At 42.5% G+C, this 14,851-nt stretch overlaps 2 protein-coding genes across 2 annotated transcripts in view; both read right to left on the minus strand.

Annotated features, from left to right (window-relative positions):
- ZNF148 (zinc finger protein 148) overlaps nucleotides 1–303 on the minus strand; it is a 181,022-nt gene extending 180,719 nt beyond the window's left edge. The window contains exon 1 of the mRNA XM_082839599.1: nucleotides 15–303. The gene's annotated coding sequence lies outside the window, so the exon portion shown is untranslated. The remainder of the gene's footprint in view (nucleotides 1–14) is intronic.
- Nucleotides 304–4,258: 3,955 nt separating this feature from the next.
- LOC309961698 (nephrocystin-1-like) lies at nucleotides 4,259–6,236 on the minus strand (the record flags this gene model as incomplete). The annotated part of the gene is given in 3 exon segments (XM_082839183.1): nucleotides 4,259–5,124; nucleotides 5,127–5,693; nucleotides 5,696–6,236. Coding segments are annotated over 3 exon segments (1,974 nt in total).
- Between the last annotated feature and the right edge of the window lie 8,615 nt (nucleotides 6,237–14,851).

Consider the following 14,851-nt stretch of genomic DNA (forward strand, 5'->3'; position numbering starts at 1 on the left):
TTCCATTGACTTACCAGGGCTGCTGAGAGGTGCAAGGAATCAGAAGTGGGGCTCACTGAGCCACAGACCGGGAATTAGACCTCACAAGGGGCTGTTACCGAACCAGGTACCAGATTCGTTCTGCGCCCCACGCAGCAAGCCAAAATGCTGAGACGCTGAGGTTTACAGCAACGACAGCGCTTATTCACAAAGCAGCCAAGCCGAAGGGAGAACACGCCTCACACCTGCCTTCCCACGGACAAGGGGCTCGGGGCATTTATGGGATAGAAATAAAGATACCTGGCGGCCCGAGGTGTGGGGAACAGGAGAAAAAAGGTGACTGGAAAAAGGTGAGGTAATCCACGTTCTGCGCAGGCGGATCCAAGCCACAGGCATCAACATGTTGAAAAATGGAGGCGCTTAGCTCCACCTGAGGGCGGAGTTTCCGGCCCTCTGACGTCAAAAGGTCATCGAGGGGACACTCGCGCATGCCTAGTTGAAAGGTCGGTAGTCCGTCCAGTCTCAGGACCCGCTCAGGTCAGAGTAGACGCAGCTGACTCCAAGTTCCCGGAAAGCAAGTCGAGCAAAAACGTTATTGTCTCGGCTACGTGCTGGGCGGAGGACGTGCAAGCCTTTCCTAGACAACCTTGACTAGTGAAGGCAGGTGAAATGAATTTTTGACTAATGGTTACCCACGGTCTCACGGCTGCCACCAGGACTTGGGGCAATAGGTCCACTGTTCAGTCATCCCCACCTGCCTGAATCAACACAGGGGGAACACTGGTGTTTCTATCAGGCCTGATCAACATTTTTGATATGCTAATAAGTCCTAAGAGAAGCCAGTCCTTCACATGTGTGTGCATGTGTGTATCTACAGATACCTACAGAGATACATATATGTAGAGAAACTTGTGATCTCTCTCTCTTCAAAAATATACGAATATATAGTGAATCAAGAAAAGTAGAATTAGGAATTCCCTGGCAGCCCAGTGATTAAGACTCCATGCTTCCACTGTAGGGGGCACGGGTTCGATCCCTGGTCGGGGAACTAAGATCCGGCAAGATGCGCGGCATGACCAAAAAAAAAAAGAAAAGAAAAGTAGAATTACGTGATAAAATGTAGGTTTGGTTCTTGAGCATCTTTGGGGGTGTAAGGGAAACAGGGACGATACCCCAGTTCACAGTGGTGACCTTCAGCTTGCTGATGGGAACTTATGGTGCCTCAACACCAGCAATGAGCAGCCTTCCTGTTTCCTGCTTAATCTGGGCCAGCCTCTGGAGGGTCATACTTATTTCTGGGTCCTAAGTTTTGAGAAGGATACTTCAAACCAGAGGCTCCCATGTAATATCAGCTCAGGTGGGGTGGAGTCTGGAAAGCACTGAGTGATGGTTGAAAGAATTGGGCATTCGGAGCCTGGACAGGAGCAGACGGGGGGGAATGTAGTAAAGGCACACACAAAGGCAAGGGATATATAGGTTAGCATAGAAATAGAGTTGAGTTTTTACGAAAATGTAAGTAGAAGGAAGAAAGATTAGTTACAATGGCCACGACCATATCCGCACATAGAGTTTCATCCTTGGGTCTCCTTTCATCCAGCCTGCTCTCCTCAGTGACTTTGTTCATTCCATCTATCTCCTAATGTCTCCCAAACCCATCTTCAGCCAAGATCCCTCCAGAGCTTCATACTTGTACATCCAACTCCCTCCTGGTCACCTCCACCTGGATGTTCTCATGCATACCAAGCTCTACATGTCCTGAAGTGAACTCTTCACCACATCCATGACCATATTGGAAAGGGCTTCAAGTTTTACGGGCTGCATTTTTTTTTTTTTTTTTTTTTTTTTTTTGTGCAGTACGCAGGCCTCTGACTGCTGTGGCCTCTCCCGTTGCGGAGCACAGGCTCCGGACGCTCAGGCCCAGCGGCCATGGCTCACGGGCCCAGCCGCTCCGCAGTATGTGGGATCTTCCCGGACCGGGGCACGAACCCGCGTCCCCTGCATTGGCAGGTGGACTCCCAACCACTGCGCCACCAGGGAAGCCCTATGGGCTGCATTTTTACCAACCACATCTGGAAGGCAAGGGAAGGTATGGAATGTGTCATTTATAACTAAATGGTAAATGGTTACCATTTCCATTTGCCTCTATCCTTAGAATGAGGTGTTTTCAACTTGGTTGCTCATCGGAATCACCTGGGATATTTTTAGAAAATGCAGATTTTTTCCAGGCCCCACCCAAAACTCCATGAATCAGAACCCAAGAATCTTAACTTTTCTTTCTTTCAAATTTTGACTCCCACTAATGAGATCAACGAAAGTCCATTATGTTAATTAACAAGTCATAAATTTCACCACTGAAAATTCATTTCTCACATTTATTATAGCCAGTAGGAAAGATCAGGAATTGATTTCGAGGGAATGAATGCCTTGGCTCTTATCACCACTTTTAACTGGAAAATACACCTCTCAACCATTCTCTTGAAATTTAGCAATTCTGGGAAGCATTATCCACTTGATGCCTCCAGAGGGAATCTACCCTTCATTTGGCCTCTCTGAGCATCAGGTGGTTGATTGTACAGTATTAATTTGTTCTCACACTAATTCTGTTCTTTGGAGAAACTCTTAAATCACTCTCTCTCCCTCTCTCTGCCCTGCCCCCCCACCAAACTGGCAGCTCAGGAGTAGGGAAAGGGCAGGGCAGCCAGGACAGGCACCGAAAGGTCCTAACCTCCACACTGGCCCACACCAATTTTCAGTGGGCTCCCATGCTGCCCCTTGGCCTGGGGATGGCCCTGAGTTTCCGGCCTCAGATATCTGACAAGAATCTGTCATTTTGTAGCCTCGATGTGCTGCTGGCTACCTTTCTGTACTTTTGATAGCTTTTCCCTTTGAACAAGCAAAATATGGCTATGCTCACCTTGTGGGCAGAGGTGGGGGGTGGGGATGAGTAAAATGTAGGCAGTTCTAAGTAGTAGGTCATTGCCAAATTATTTTAAAACCAGCATGGGAATCTAATTAGACATGGATGTGCTAGAATACACCTCCATTCCTGCATCAGCTGCTCCCTGGGTTACACACTCTGCTTCCCACTCTCAATCCCTTTTTTGTTTTTTTTTCTGATTTCCCCTACATTTCACAACACAAAGTTTATTAGCAAAATCATATATTTAATATATTCTGGGTCCTAGACTCTTATCAAATATATCATTTGCAAATATCTTCTCCTAGTCTGTGGATTATATTTTCACTTTCTTGAATAGTCATAAATTTAGCTTTTGATAAAATCTTGCTTTCATACAAATCTATAGATACAGTTAACTTAAATTTGTTACTTGGCATTACATAGAGAATGGACGGACAACAAGGTCCTGCTGCATAGCAGAGGGAACTATATCCAATATCCTATGATAAGCCATAATGGAAAAGAATATAAAAAAGAGTGTATATATTGGGCTTCCTTGGTGGCGCAGTGGTTGAGAGTCCGCCTGCCAATGCAGGGGACGCGGGTTCGTGCCCCGGTCCAGGAAGATCCCACATGCCGTGGAGCGGCTGGGCCCGTGAGCCATGGCCGCTGAGCCTGCACGTTTGGAGCCTGTGCTCCGCAACGGGAAAGGCCACAACAGAGAGAGGCCCGCGTACCGCAAAAAAAAAAAAAAAAAAAGTGCATATATATATATATGTATAACTGAGTCACTTTGCTATACAGAAGAAATTAACACAACATTGTAAATCAACTATACTTCAATAAAAAAAAAGAAACAGACTCACAGATATAGAGAACAAACTAGTGGTTACCAGTGGGGAGAGGCAAGATAGGGGTAGGGGATTAAGAGGCACAACTATTAAGTATAAAATAAATAAGCTACAAGGATATATTGTACAGCACAGGGACTATAGCCAGTATTAATGACTTTAAATGGAGTATAATCTTTAAAAATTGTTAATCACTATATTGTACACCTGAAACTTTCATAATATGGTAAATCAACTATACTCAATAAAAAAGAAAAAGAAAAACAAAACAAAAATTTGTTAGCTGGTTTGTGAAAAACAATTCTCTTTAAATTTAGATATAACAGTATTCCTTATAAAAATTTACTTCATTGTATTAACACATATTCAAATTATCAGATAAATATTTCTTATAGAATGTGGCCTGAACAAAAAAGAATAAAGCCTAAGTTGTGATGGGACAGTTACTTCTGGTTTTGTCAGGCGATGCAGGTTGTCATGGAGGGTCTATCAGATTCAGCAGGAAGTGGAAGGTCAAGGGGCACCGCTGTCAGGCTGCATTCTTTCTTATTTCACCCAAGAAGTTATAGGTCTGCTCTGAAATGCCGAAAGGTTCATGGAGCCCCGCTGGCGACAGCAGAGCCTGGAGGGCGCCCTCATTTTCTTGGTTTTGCTTGAGCAAGTCGGCGATGACCTTCCATCGGGCAGCCTCGGTCTCCTCCTCTGCCCACCTGAACGGGGGCAGGAACGCAGAGTGGAGGAGGGGGTCGTGGTAAACCAGGAGGAACACGGCCTTCAGTAGCTCCTTGTCTCTCTTCTCTGATCTTTTTAATGTACTCTCTTTCTCAGCCCAGGAACTCCTGAGTGCATCCATTATGTCAGGCTGCTCCAAGAGCTTGGAGAAGGTGGCCAGCACTGGATTACTAATTAAATCAGCACTGCACATGCTCATCCTGTCTTTCAGGAGCACATCTCCAAGAATCTGGCGATAAAATATCAACAAATGAACGGAGCACATACTTCCCATTAATGTTTCCGGCAGTAGACTTAGCATGTTCCTTGATCTTCTGTTCAAAGATCTCAGTTTTACTAGAAGTTGAGGCTGCCTTCTCACTGTCATCATCTGATGGAAAACACTACCATGTGCCCTTCTGGATACTGAAGGGTCCACATCAACACCTTTTTCATAAGGGGTGCCTCCATTCAAGAAGAGTTCATAAGGTTTTGCTGGAATAGGAATTCCACTGGCATGAAAAAGTTTAAGAAACACCCAGCCACAACTTAATTCTCCTCTTTCACCAGTTGAATTGCGAATATAAGAAATTCCGAGTTCAAATAATATTCCAAGATCTGGAGAAGAATTGGACCTGATGAAACAGTCAGCATCAAGCAAGCAGGGCAAGATGCCAGTAACCTGGGAGAAAAGGTCCATGTTTTGGGTTTCTTAGGTTGCCACGTGGCCCTGACTGTATGAATGTTGCTCAGAACCTTATTGCCGTCAAACAGACAGAAGCGCACGTGTCTGCTCAGAACCTGGATGCTCACTCCTGGGAGAGGAATCATCTTACAGCTCCAGAGGGTCAGAATCAAGGAAACACAACTTGGTCTTGACCTAATAGAGCCTGTTTTAGCATCCCACATTAGCTCTCTGAAGGCCAGTTGTGAAGTAGTGAGCTCTGGTTGTAAGAAGTAACTTGCTCGAAATTGATCCCCTTGCTCTAGAAGCTGGAGGGGGGTGGAAAGCCTGAACCCGGCAGGAATAGCTCCCATCGTGGTCAATACGTCGACGGTGTTAATCTGCTCTGAGATGGCTTTTCGGACTGCACTCCGATGAGAATCGGTTCTTTGTCTAACTTCTGCTCCTTCTGCCATTTCTACCTCCACATCTTCTTCCCTGCCTTCTTCACTAGACTCCTGGCCTTCTTCTTTATCACAGGGCTCCCAGTCTGTTCTGGGAATAAGACCTTTGTTTCCGTTGGCATTCTAGCCATCCACCAACCATCAGGGTTTTTTTCAATTATAAGGCGAATTTCCCCTTTCTTAAATGTAATGTCTCCGACTTGCTGAGCCATATAATCTCCAACAGCAACGTATTCTCCACTTGTGGCCTCGTCATCTTCTTCTTCTTCATCTTCTTCAGCAGAACTGTCATCGTCCTCTCCTTCAGTAAGCGCCCCAGTTTCAGCGACATTTTCTCTACTTATGGACACAGCAAGTTCCTGCAGTTGGTGGGTAAGCTTATCCAAAAGATTGTGTTCCTCCTCTTTCGTCTGATTGTAACTCCCAACAGGGGCAGGTTCATCAGCCTGTGAGAGAATATAAGTTTTGCTTAATTTTTGAAGAGCATTTTTATTTTCATCTATTGCCTGTTTTAATTGGATACATCTTTGGTAAATATCTCGCCTTTTACTGGCTTCTAGAGCTCCTTTCAGTCGACTCTCAGAAAGCAAATCATCAAGCTGCTGCTTCAGCTCCTGACTGCGATGCTGCAGGAACTGGAGGGGATCGCGCTGCCGCCTCGCCAGCATCTCCTTCGCCTCGGCCTCAGTCCCTTTTTGACCAGTGCTGCAGCAGGAGGCTCAGCCAGAGCCGCTATATGAAAATCCTCACAGGGCAACCCTTTCATAGATAACCAAGAGCTGACTTTTCCTTGTGAAGCACATGCTCAAACTGGAATTAGAACATGAAGTTCACTCAACGTCATTGGAAATACACTATGTACCATTTTATGTAGGATATAAAACTTTATTTTGAAAAATTCCCACCAAGTTTATCTTACAGACGTACTCTTACATGAGCATAAAGATGAGGAAATTCATTGCATCATTTATAATGGTCCCAGACTGGAACCCACTCTCATTTCCACCAATGTGAGGCTAATAAATTATGGTCTATATGGAATACCACATGGCCAAAAAGAGATAGAGGTATATGTATTGACACGGAGCCCTCTTCGAGCTATAGTAAGTATGCGTGGTATGCTCCCCTTTGTGTGTGTGCAGGGGTGTATGCACATGCGTGTGACAATTTCTGGAAGGATACACAGGAACCCAACAAGAGTGGTTACCTCTGTGGAGAGGAACAGGGAGACTGAGGGATGGGAAATGAGAGAGGATGACCCAACTTTTCATGTATAGGCCTTTAGCACCATTCTAAAAAATTTTTTAACCATCTCCATATATTAACTTAAAAAAACATTTTAACATTCTCTTGAAGTGTCAAATATGAATTTCACAATCTACAGGAAACTTCGATATGTCCTTTAACATTTACATTTATAATTCTATGGGATCCTTGATTTTAATACAGTCTTTGATTTGACCTCTTTTACTTCCCTGGGTGGGGATGGGGAAACAGAATTTGGCTTTTGTTTTTGCCTTTACATGCCTATTGTGTATTCTCTGCCTTTTTCTCTGCTTATTATATATTAGGAGGAAGAAGGAATTATTTTTACATTTTTATTACACATATTCTGAATTAGCTACTGCCTCACACTATTTCTCCTTTCTTCATCTTGTCACATAAAGGAGCACAGCATTTACACCCCATGCAGTGTTCCTCACTGTGGTTACTGGAAACCATCACTTTAAGACATTATCTATTAATAAGTGGGGAGGGGCAGATGTGGACACTGCCCTTTCATTTCAGTATGCTGTAGCCATATTTTGCTGATAGCCTAATTCCTGATACTTATTTGTTTTAATCTTCTGACTTTTAGTTAAAATTCTTTTGGGAGCCACATTTGGAGGGAAGATGTGTGCTTTTGTCAATTTCATTACCCATGTCCATATTCACTCCCAGTGTATTGTGCTGTCTAGTACATGTACCAACTTTTTAAAAAAATTGGTGTATAGTTGATTTACTGTGCTATGCCAATCTCTGCTGTACAGCAAAGTGGCTCAGTTATACACATACATTCTTTTTTCTAATATTCTTTCCCATTACGGTTTATCCCAGGAGACTGGATATAGTTCCCTGTGTTATACAGTAGGACCTTGTTTATCCATTCTAAATGTAATAGTTTGCACCTACCAACCCCAAACTCCCAGTCCATCCTTCTCCATCCTCCCCTCCCCCTTGGCAACCACAAGTCTGATCTGTGTGTCTGTGAGCCTGTTTCTGTTTTGTAGGTAGATTCATTTGTGCCATATTTTAGACTCCACATAAAAGTGATATCATATGGTATTTGTCTTTCTCTTTCTGACTTACTTCACTTAGTATGATAATCTCCAGTTGCATCCGTGTTGCTGCAAATGGCATTATTTTGTTCTATTTTATAGCTGAGTAGTATTCCATTGTATATCTGTAGAACATGTACCAACTTTGATAAAGTTCCTATTGGGCCATGTTGTCTGAGGTAGTGATTACTGTTATTTTTCTTTTGGTTGCAAAGCAGTTTGGTGTATAGTGATATCTTTTCACAAATATTATTCCTATCATCTGCAGGTATTTAATTAACAATTAAAAATTAAATAGTATATACTTATATTCAATTTCCTGTCATAAACCATAATGGAAAAGAATATGAAAAAGAATGTATATATAACTGAATCACTTTGCTGTACAGTACAAATTAATACAACATCGTAAACTATACTTCAATAAAATGAATTTTAAAAAAATTAAATAGTACTTAAAGGTTTATGGTATAAAATAAAATAAGATGGGATAGTGAGTGAGAGTATGGATGAAATGCGATTGGCCACGTCAGTAATTGTCGGGGCTGGAGGAGGGGTACATGGAGACTCATTGTATTTTTCTCTACACTTTGGAATATGTTTGAGAATTTCCATAATAAAATGTTAAAAGACTTATCGTATAAAATAGCTGCCCCTTGCCTCACTTCCACCTATTCCCCATTCCTCAGTCCCTTCAATTGTTTTTGCCATTTCGTTGGACATTTATCTTCCTATTTCTTAACAATGCTTCTGGTAGTATGTCTTGATTTATCAAGACATACTAGATGAGTATTGGCTCTCTTAACCTGCCCTCCCAAACAACTGCTACAGTTGTTAGCACCATGTTTGGATAAGCTGAGTGTCCTATTTCCATTATTATAATCACGTAAATATTTTAACTTCAGAGCCAGGTAGTATATTGATTATGATTCTCTTCTTACAAAACATTTCTTTTTCTCCTGAATATTATAATAGACTTGTTTTTATTGCTTATTTCTCTTTCTAGCTATGGCTAAAACATCCCACTCCAATAGCCTCCAAATACAACATTCCACACTTGTCAAATCTATACAGAAGCCTACAATTCCAACTTTTTTCTGCCGCCTGGAGCTCCCCATCTCTAGCTCACCTTTGGACATTGCCTTCCCAGGACTCCTTCTGACCTTATCCTGCGTGTACCTGTCATCTCTCTTCTATGCTGGATCTTCTTTTTCTGTATCCCATGTTGTCCTGATTTTTCATCAATGCTCCTGCTTTGGTGAACCACATCCTTCAATAGCTTCTTTTTTTTTTCACATCTTGATTGGACTATAAATGCTTTACAATGTTGTGTTAGTTTCTGCTTTATAACAAAGTGAATCAGCTATATATATACATATATCCCATTATCCCCTCGCTCTTGCGCCTCCCTCCCACCCTCCCTACCCCACCCCTCTAGGTGGTCACAAAGCACCGAGCTGATCTCCCTGTGCTATGCAGCAGTTTCCCACTGTTTTACATTTGGTAGTATAGATACGTCAATGCTACTCTCTCACTTCATCCCAGCTTCCCCGTCCCCACCCCCACCCTGTGCCCTCAAGTCTGTTCTCTACATCTGCGTCTTTATTCCTGCCCTGCCACTAAGTTCATCAGTACCGCTTTTTTAAATTCCATATATATGTGTTAGCATATGGTATTTGTTTTTCTCTTTCTGACTTACTTCACTCTGTATGACAGATTCTAGGCCCATCCACCTCACTACAAATAACTCAATTTCATTCCTTTTTATGGCTGAGTAATATTCCATTGTATGTATGTGCCACATCTTCTTTATTCATTCATCTGTCAATGGACACTTAGGTTGCTTCCATGTCCTGGCTATTGTAAATAGACCTGCAATGAACATTGTCCTACATGTATCTTTTTGAATTATGGTTTTCTCAGGGTATATGCCCAGTAGTGGGATTGCTGGGTCATATGGTAGTTCTATTTTTAGTTTTTTAAGGAACCTCCATACTCTTCTCCAGAGTGGCTGTATCAATCTACATTCCCACCAACAGTGCAGGACGGCTGCCTTTTCTCCACACCCTCCCCAGCATTTGTTGTTTGTAGATTTTTTGATGATGGCCATTCTGACCTATGTGAGCTGATAACTCACTGTGGTTTTGATTTGCATTTCTCTAATGATTAGTGATGTTGAGCATCTTTTCATGCATTTGTTGGCAATCTGTATATCTTCTTTGGAGAAATGTCTATTTAGGTCTTCTGCCCATTTTTGGATTGCGTTGTTTGTTTTCTTGATATTGAGCTGCATGAGCTGTTTGTATATTTTGGAGATTAATCCTTTGTCAGTTGCTTCATTTGCAAATATTTTCTCCTATTTGTAGGGTTGTCTTTTCGTCTTCTTTATGGTTTTCGTTGCTGTGCAAAAGCTTTTAAGTTTCATTAGGTCCCATTTGTTCATTTTTGTTTTTATTTCCCTTACTCTAGGAGCTGGGTCAAAAAGGATCTTGCTGTGATTTATGTCATAGAGTGTTCTGCCTATGTTTTCCTCTAAGAGTTTTATAGTGTCTGGCCTTACATTTAGGTCTTTAATCCATTTTGAGTTTATTTTTGTGTATGGTGTTAGGGAGTGTTCTAATTTCATTCTTTTACATGTAGCTGTCCAGTTTTCCCAGCACCACTATTGAAGAGACTGTCTTTTCTCCATTGTATATCCTTGCCTCCTTTGTCATAGATTAGTTGACCATAGGTGCGTGGGTTTATATCTGGGCTTTCTATCTTGTTCCATTGATCTATGTTTCTGTTTTTGTGCCAGTACCATATTGTCTTGATTACTGTAGCTTTGTAGTATAGTCTGAAGTCAGGGAGTTGGATTCCTCCAGCTCCGTGTTTTTCCCTCAAGACTGCTTTGGCTATTTGGGGTCTTTTGTGTCTCCATACACATTTTAAGATTTTTTGTTCTAGTTCCATTAAAAAATGCCATTGGTAATTTGATAGGGATTGCATCGAACCTGTAGATTGCTTTGGGTAGTATAGTCATTTTCACAATAGTGATTCTTCCAATCCAAGAACGTGGTATATCTCTCCATCTGTTGGTACCATCTTTAATTTCTTTCATCAGTGTCTTATGGTTTTCTGCATACAGTTCTTTTTTCTCCCTAGGTAGGTTTATTCCTAGGTATTTTATTCTTTTTGTTGCAGTGGTAAATGGGAGTGTTTCCTTAATTTCTCTTTCAGATTTTTCATCATTAGTGTATAGGAATGCAAAAGATTTCTGTGCATTAATTTTGTATCCTGCAACTTTGCCAAATTCATTGATTAGCTCTAGTAGTTTTCTGGTGGCATCTTTAGGATTCTCTATGTATAGTATCATGTCATCTGCAAACAATGACAGTTTGACTTCTTCTTTTCCAATTTGTATTCCTTTTATTTCTTTTTCTTCTCTGATTGCCATGGCTAGGACTTCCAAAACTATGTTGAATAATAGTGATGAGAGTGGACATCCTTGTCTTGTTCCTTATCTTAGAGGAAATGCTTTCAGTTTTTCACCATTGAGAACGTTTGCTGTGGGTTTATCATATATGGCCTTTATTATGTTGAGGTAAGTTCCCTATATGCCCACTTTCTGGAGAGATTTTATCATAAATGGGTGTTGAATTTTGTCAAAAGCTTTTTCTGCATCTATTGAGATGATCATATGGTTTTTATTCTTCAATTTGTTAACATGGTGTATCACACTGATTGATTTGCCTATATTGAAGAATCCTTGCATCCCTGGGATAAATCCCACTTGATCATGGTGTATGATCTTTTTAATGTGTTGTTGGATTCTGTTTGCTAGTATTTTGTTGAGGATTTTTGTATCTATATTCATCAGTGATATTGGTCTGTCTTTTTCTTTTTTTGTAGTATCTTTGTCTGGTTTCGGCATCAGGGTGATGGTGGCCTCATAGAATGAGTTTGGGAGTGGTCCTTCCTCTGCAATTTTTGGAAGAGTTTGAGAAGGATGGGTGTTAGCTCTTCTCTAAATGTTTGATAGAATTCACCTGTGAAGCCATCTGGTCCTGGACTTTTGTTGGAAGCTTTTTAATCACAGTTTCAATTTCATTACTTGTGATTGGTCTGTTCATATTTTCTATTTCTTCCTGGTTCAGTCTTGGAAGGTTATACCTTTCTAAGAATTTTTCCATCTCTTCCAGGTTGTCCATTTTATTGGCATAGAGTTGCTTGTAGTAGTCTCTTAGGATGCTTTGTATTTGTGGTGTCTGTTGTAACTTCTCCTTTTTCACTTCTAATTTTATTGATTTGAGTCCTCTCCCTCTTTTTCTTGATGAGTCTGGCTAATGGTTTATCAGTTTTGTTTATCTTCTCAAAGAACCAGCTTTTAGTTTTATTGATCTTGGCTATTGTTTTTTTTGTTTCTATTTCATTTATTTCTGATCTGATCTTTATGATTTCTTTCCTTCTGCTAACTTTGGGTTTTGTTTGTTCTTCTTTCTCTAGTTCCTTTAGGTGTAAGGTTAGATTGTTTATTTGAGATTTTCCTTGTTTCTTGAGGTAGGCTTGTATAGCTATAATCTTCCCTCTTAGAACTACTTTTGCTGCATCCCATAGGTTTTGGATCGTCGTGTTTTTGTTGTCATTTGTCCTTCTAGAGAAATTTTAATTTCAGTTATTGTGTTGTTCATCAGTTTGTTTGCTCTTTAGTTCTTCTAGATCCTTGTTAAATGTTTCTTGTATTTTCTCCATTCTGTTTCTGAGATTTTGGATCATCTTTACTAACATTACTCTGAATTCTTTTTCAGGTAGGTTGCCTATTTCGTCTTCATTTATTTGGTCTTGTAGGTTTTTACCTTGCTGCTTCGTCTGTAACATATTTTTTTGTCATTGCATTTTTTTTTTTTTTTTTTTGATGGATGGGGCTGTATTCCTGTCTTACTGGTTTTTTGGCCTGAGGCATCCAGCACTGGAGTTTGCAGACAGTTGGATAGAGCTGGGTCTTGGTGCTGAGATGAGGACCTCTGGGAGGCCTCACTCTAATTAATATTCCCTGGGGTCTGAGGTTCTCAGTTAGTCCAGCAGTTTGGACTCAGAGCTCCCACCACAGAAGCTCAGGCCCAACCTCTGGCCTGGGAACCAAGACCCCACAAACCGTGTGGCATGGAAAAAAAAAAGAAGAAAAAAGGAACAATACAATAACAAAGAATAAAAAACAAAATTAGAAAGCTAAAAAAAAAAATAGGAGAAATAAAAATATAATTGAAACAACTGCAACAAGGTAAAATAAAACCAGAACAGGAAAAAAAAAAAAACGGGGGGGGGGGGCGGGAACAAGCCAAAAGGATCAGAAAAATAACAAAGTATAAAGAATAAAATAAAATTAGAATAAAAGATTAGAAAAAATAAAAATATAAATGAGTCAACAACAATGAATCAACAAGGTAAAACAGAACCCCAGTCTGAAAGAGGAAAAAAGAAAAAAAAAAAAAAGAAAAATCTTGGCTATGGGGGGCGGAGTTTAGGTGGGGGGAACAGGCAGGGGCGGGGTTTATGATGGGTGGGACCTAGGCGGGTGGGGGGTGACGTTGGAGCATGGGGCGGGGCCTGGGCTCAGGACCTAAGCAGCCGGAAAAGGCCTTGGGGCTGGGGGCTTAGGCGGGGCAATGTTTAAGTGTGGGGCAGGGCCTCTGTTTAGGACCTACGCCAAAGCAGATAGGCAGCACTAGGCAGCACGTCCAAAGGAGGGCCTCTGGAGTGTGGAGTTCTGGAGTTTGGATGTAGGGCCCTGACTGAGGGTGTGTGGGTGGGGTTTAGGGCCAGCACGGTTGGAGGGGGTCTCCGAGTGTAGAGGTAGGGCTCTGGGTGCGGGTGTAGGGGTGGAGCTTGGGCTCTGCGCAGCAGGAGGGAGGCTCCAAGGGTAGAGGATTAGGCCCGGGAGCCCAACAGGCTCCCCAGTGCCTAAGGGGACAGGGAAAGCACTGGCCCCGTTCCCTTCCATTCCTTCACACCCCTCCCCCACTGTCTCCCCATCCCCACTGGACCCCTAACCGTGGGTGGGTCCTGCTGGGTGTAGGAACTCCTCCTCTCCCCCAGCCACGTGTCAGGGTGCCAGTCCCGTAGGTCCGGCCTTTACTTTTGCTCCCCATCCCTCCCTCCCACTCCTTCAGGACCCGTGGGCACAGGATCAGGCCCAGGATCTCAGCAGACTCCCAGGGGCCCAAGTGGGCAGGGGAAACCTGGCCACGCTCCCTTTTGATCCTCTGCCCTCCCAATGGTCCCCCAATTTCCCCCTTTGGACGTGGGATCCCCTCCCCTCCCCCAGCCACCCCTCAGGGGCGCCAGTCCTGTCCTGCCTCCACTTCGCCTCCCCCTCACTCCGCCCCACCCCGCCCATCCTACCCAGTTGCTGGGGGTTCCTCCCGTCCCTTTAGGTGTCTGTGGTCCCTCGCCGGTGCCTGGTAGGTGCCCTAGTTGTGCCGAGAGGCGAATTCCGCGTCCTCCTAGTCTGCCATCTTGACTCCGCCCCTCCAATAGCTTCTTGAGACAGAGTGTATAGGAAGAGAAATTTTTGAGACTGCATATCCAAAAATGTCTTTGTTCTGCCTCACACTTGATTGACAGTTTGGCTGTCAAGTTGGAAATAATTTTTCTCCAGAATTCTGAAAGGATTACTCTATTCTCTTCTGGCATCCAAGAAATTTTGCTATTGAGAAGCCTAATGCTGTTCTGATGGCAATTTTCTGTATATTAAATGTTTTCCTGACGACTTTTATTCATCTGAAATTTCATGGTAATGTGCAATGGTGGTCTCCTAAGCATGTGGAGAAAGGGTCAGGACCCGGGCATCTAACTGCTCTTGGTATAGACTTTCCACCAGCCCCTCCCCACACCCAACTCCACACTTGTTCCTTCTTACCAGTGTACCTGTTTCCTCTAATTCCTGAGTCTTTCTTGGATTCTGCTGTGCAAATTTGCTTTCTCAT

This window comes from Leucopleurus acutus (assembly GCF_964270905.1).
Source record: "Leucopleurus acutus genome assembly, chromosome: 5".
Taxonomy (NCBI): domain Eukaryota; kingdom Metazoa; phylum Chordata; class Mammalia; order Artiodactyla; family Delphinidae; genus Leucopleurus; species Leucopleurus acutus.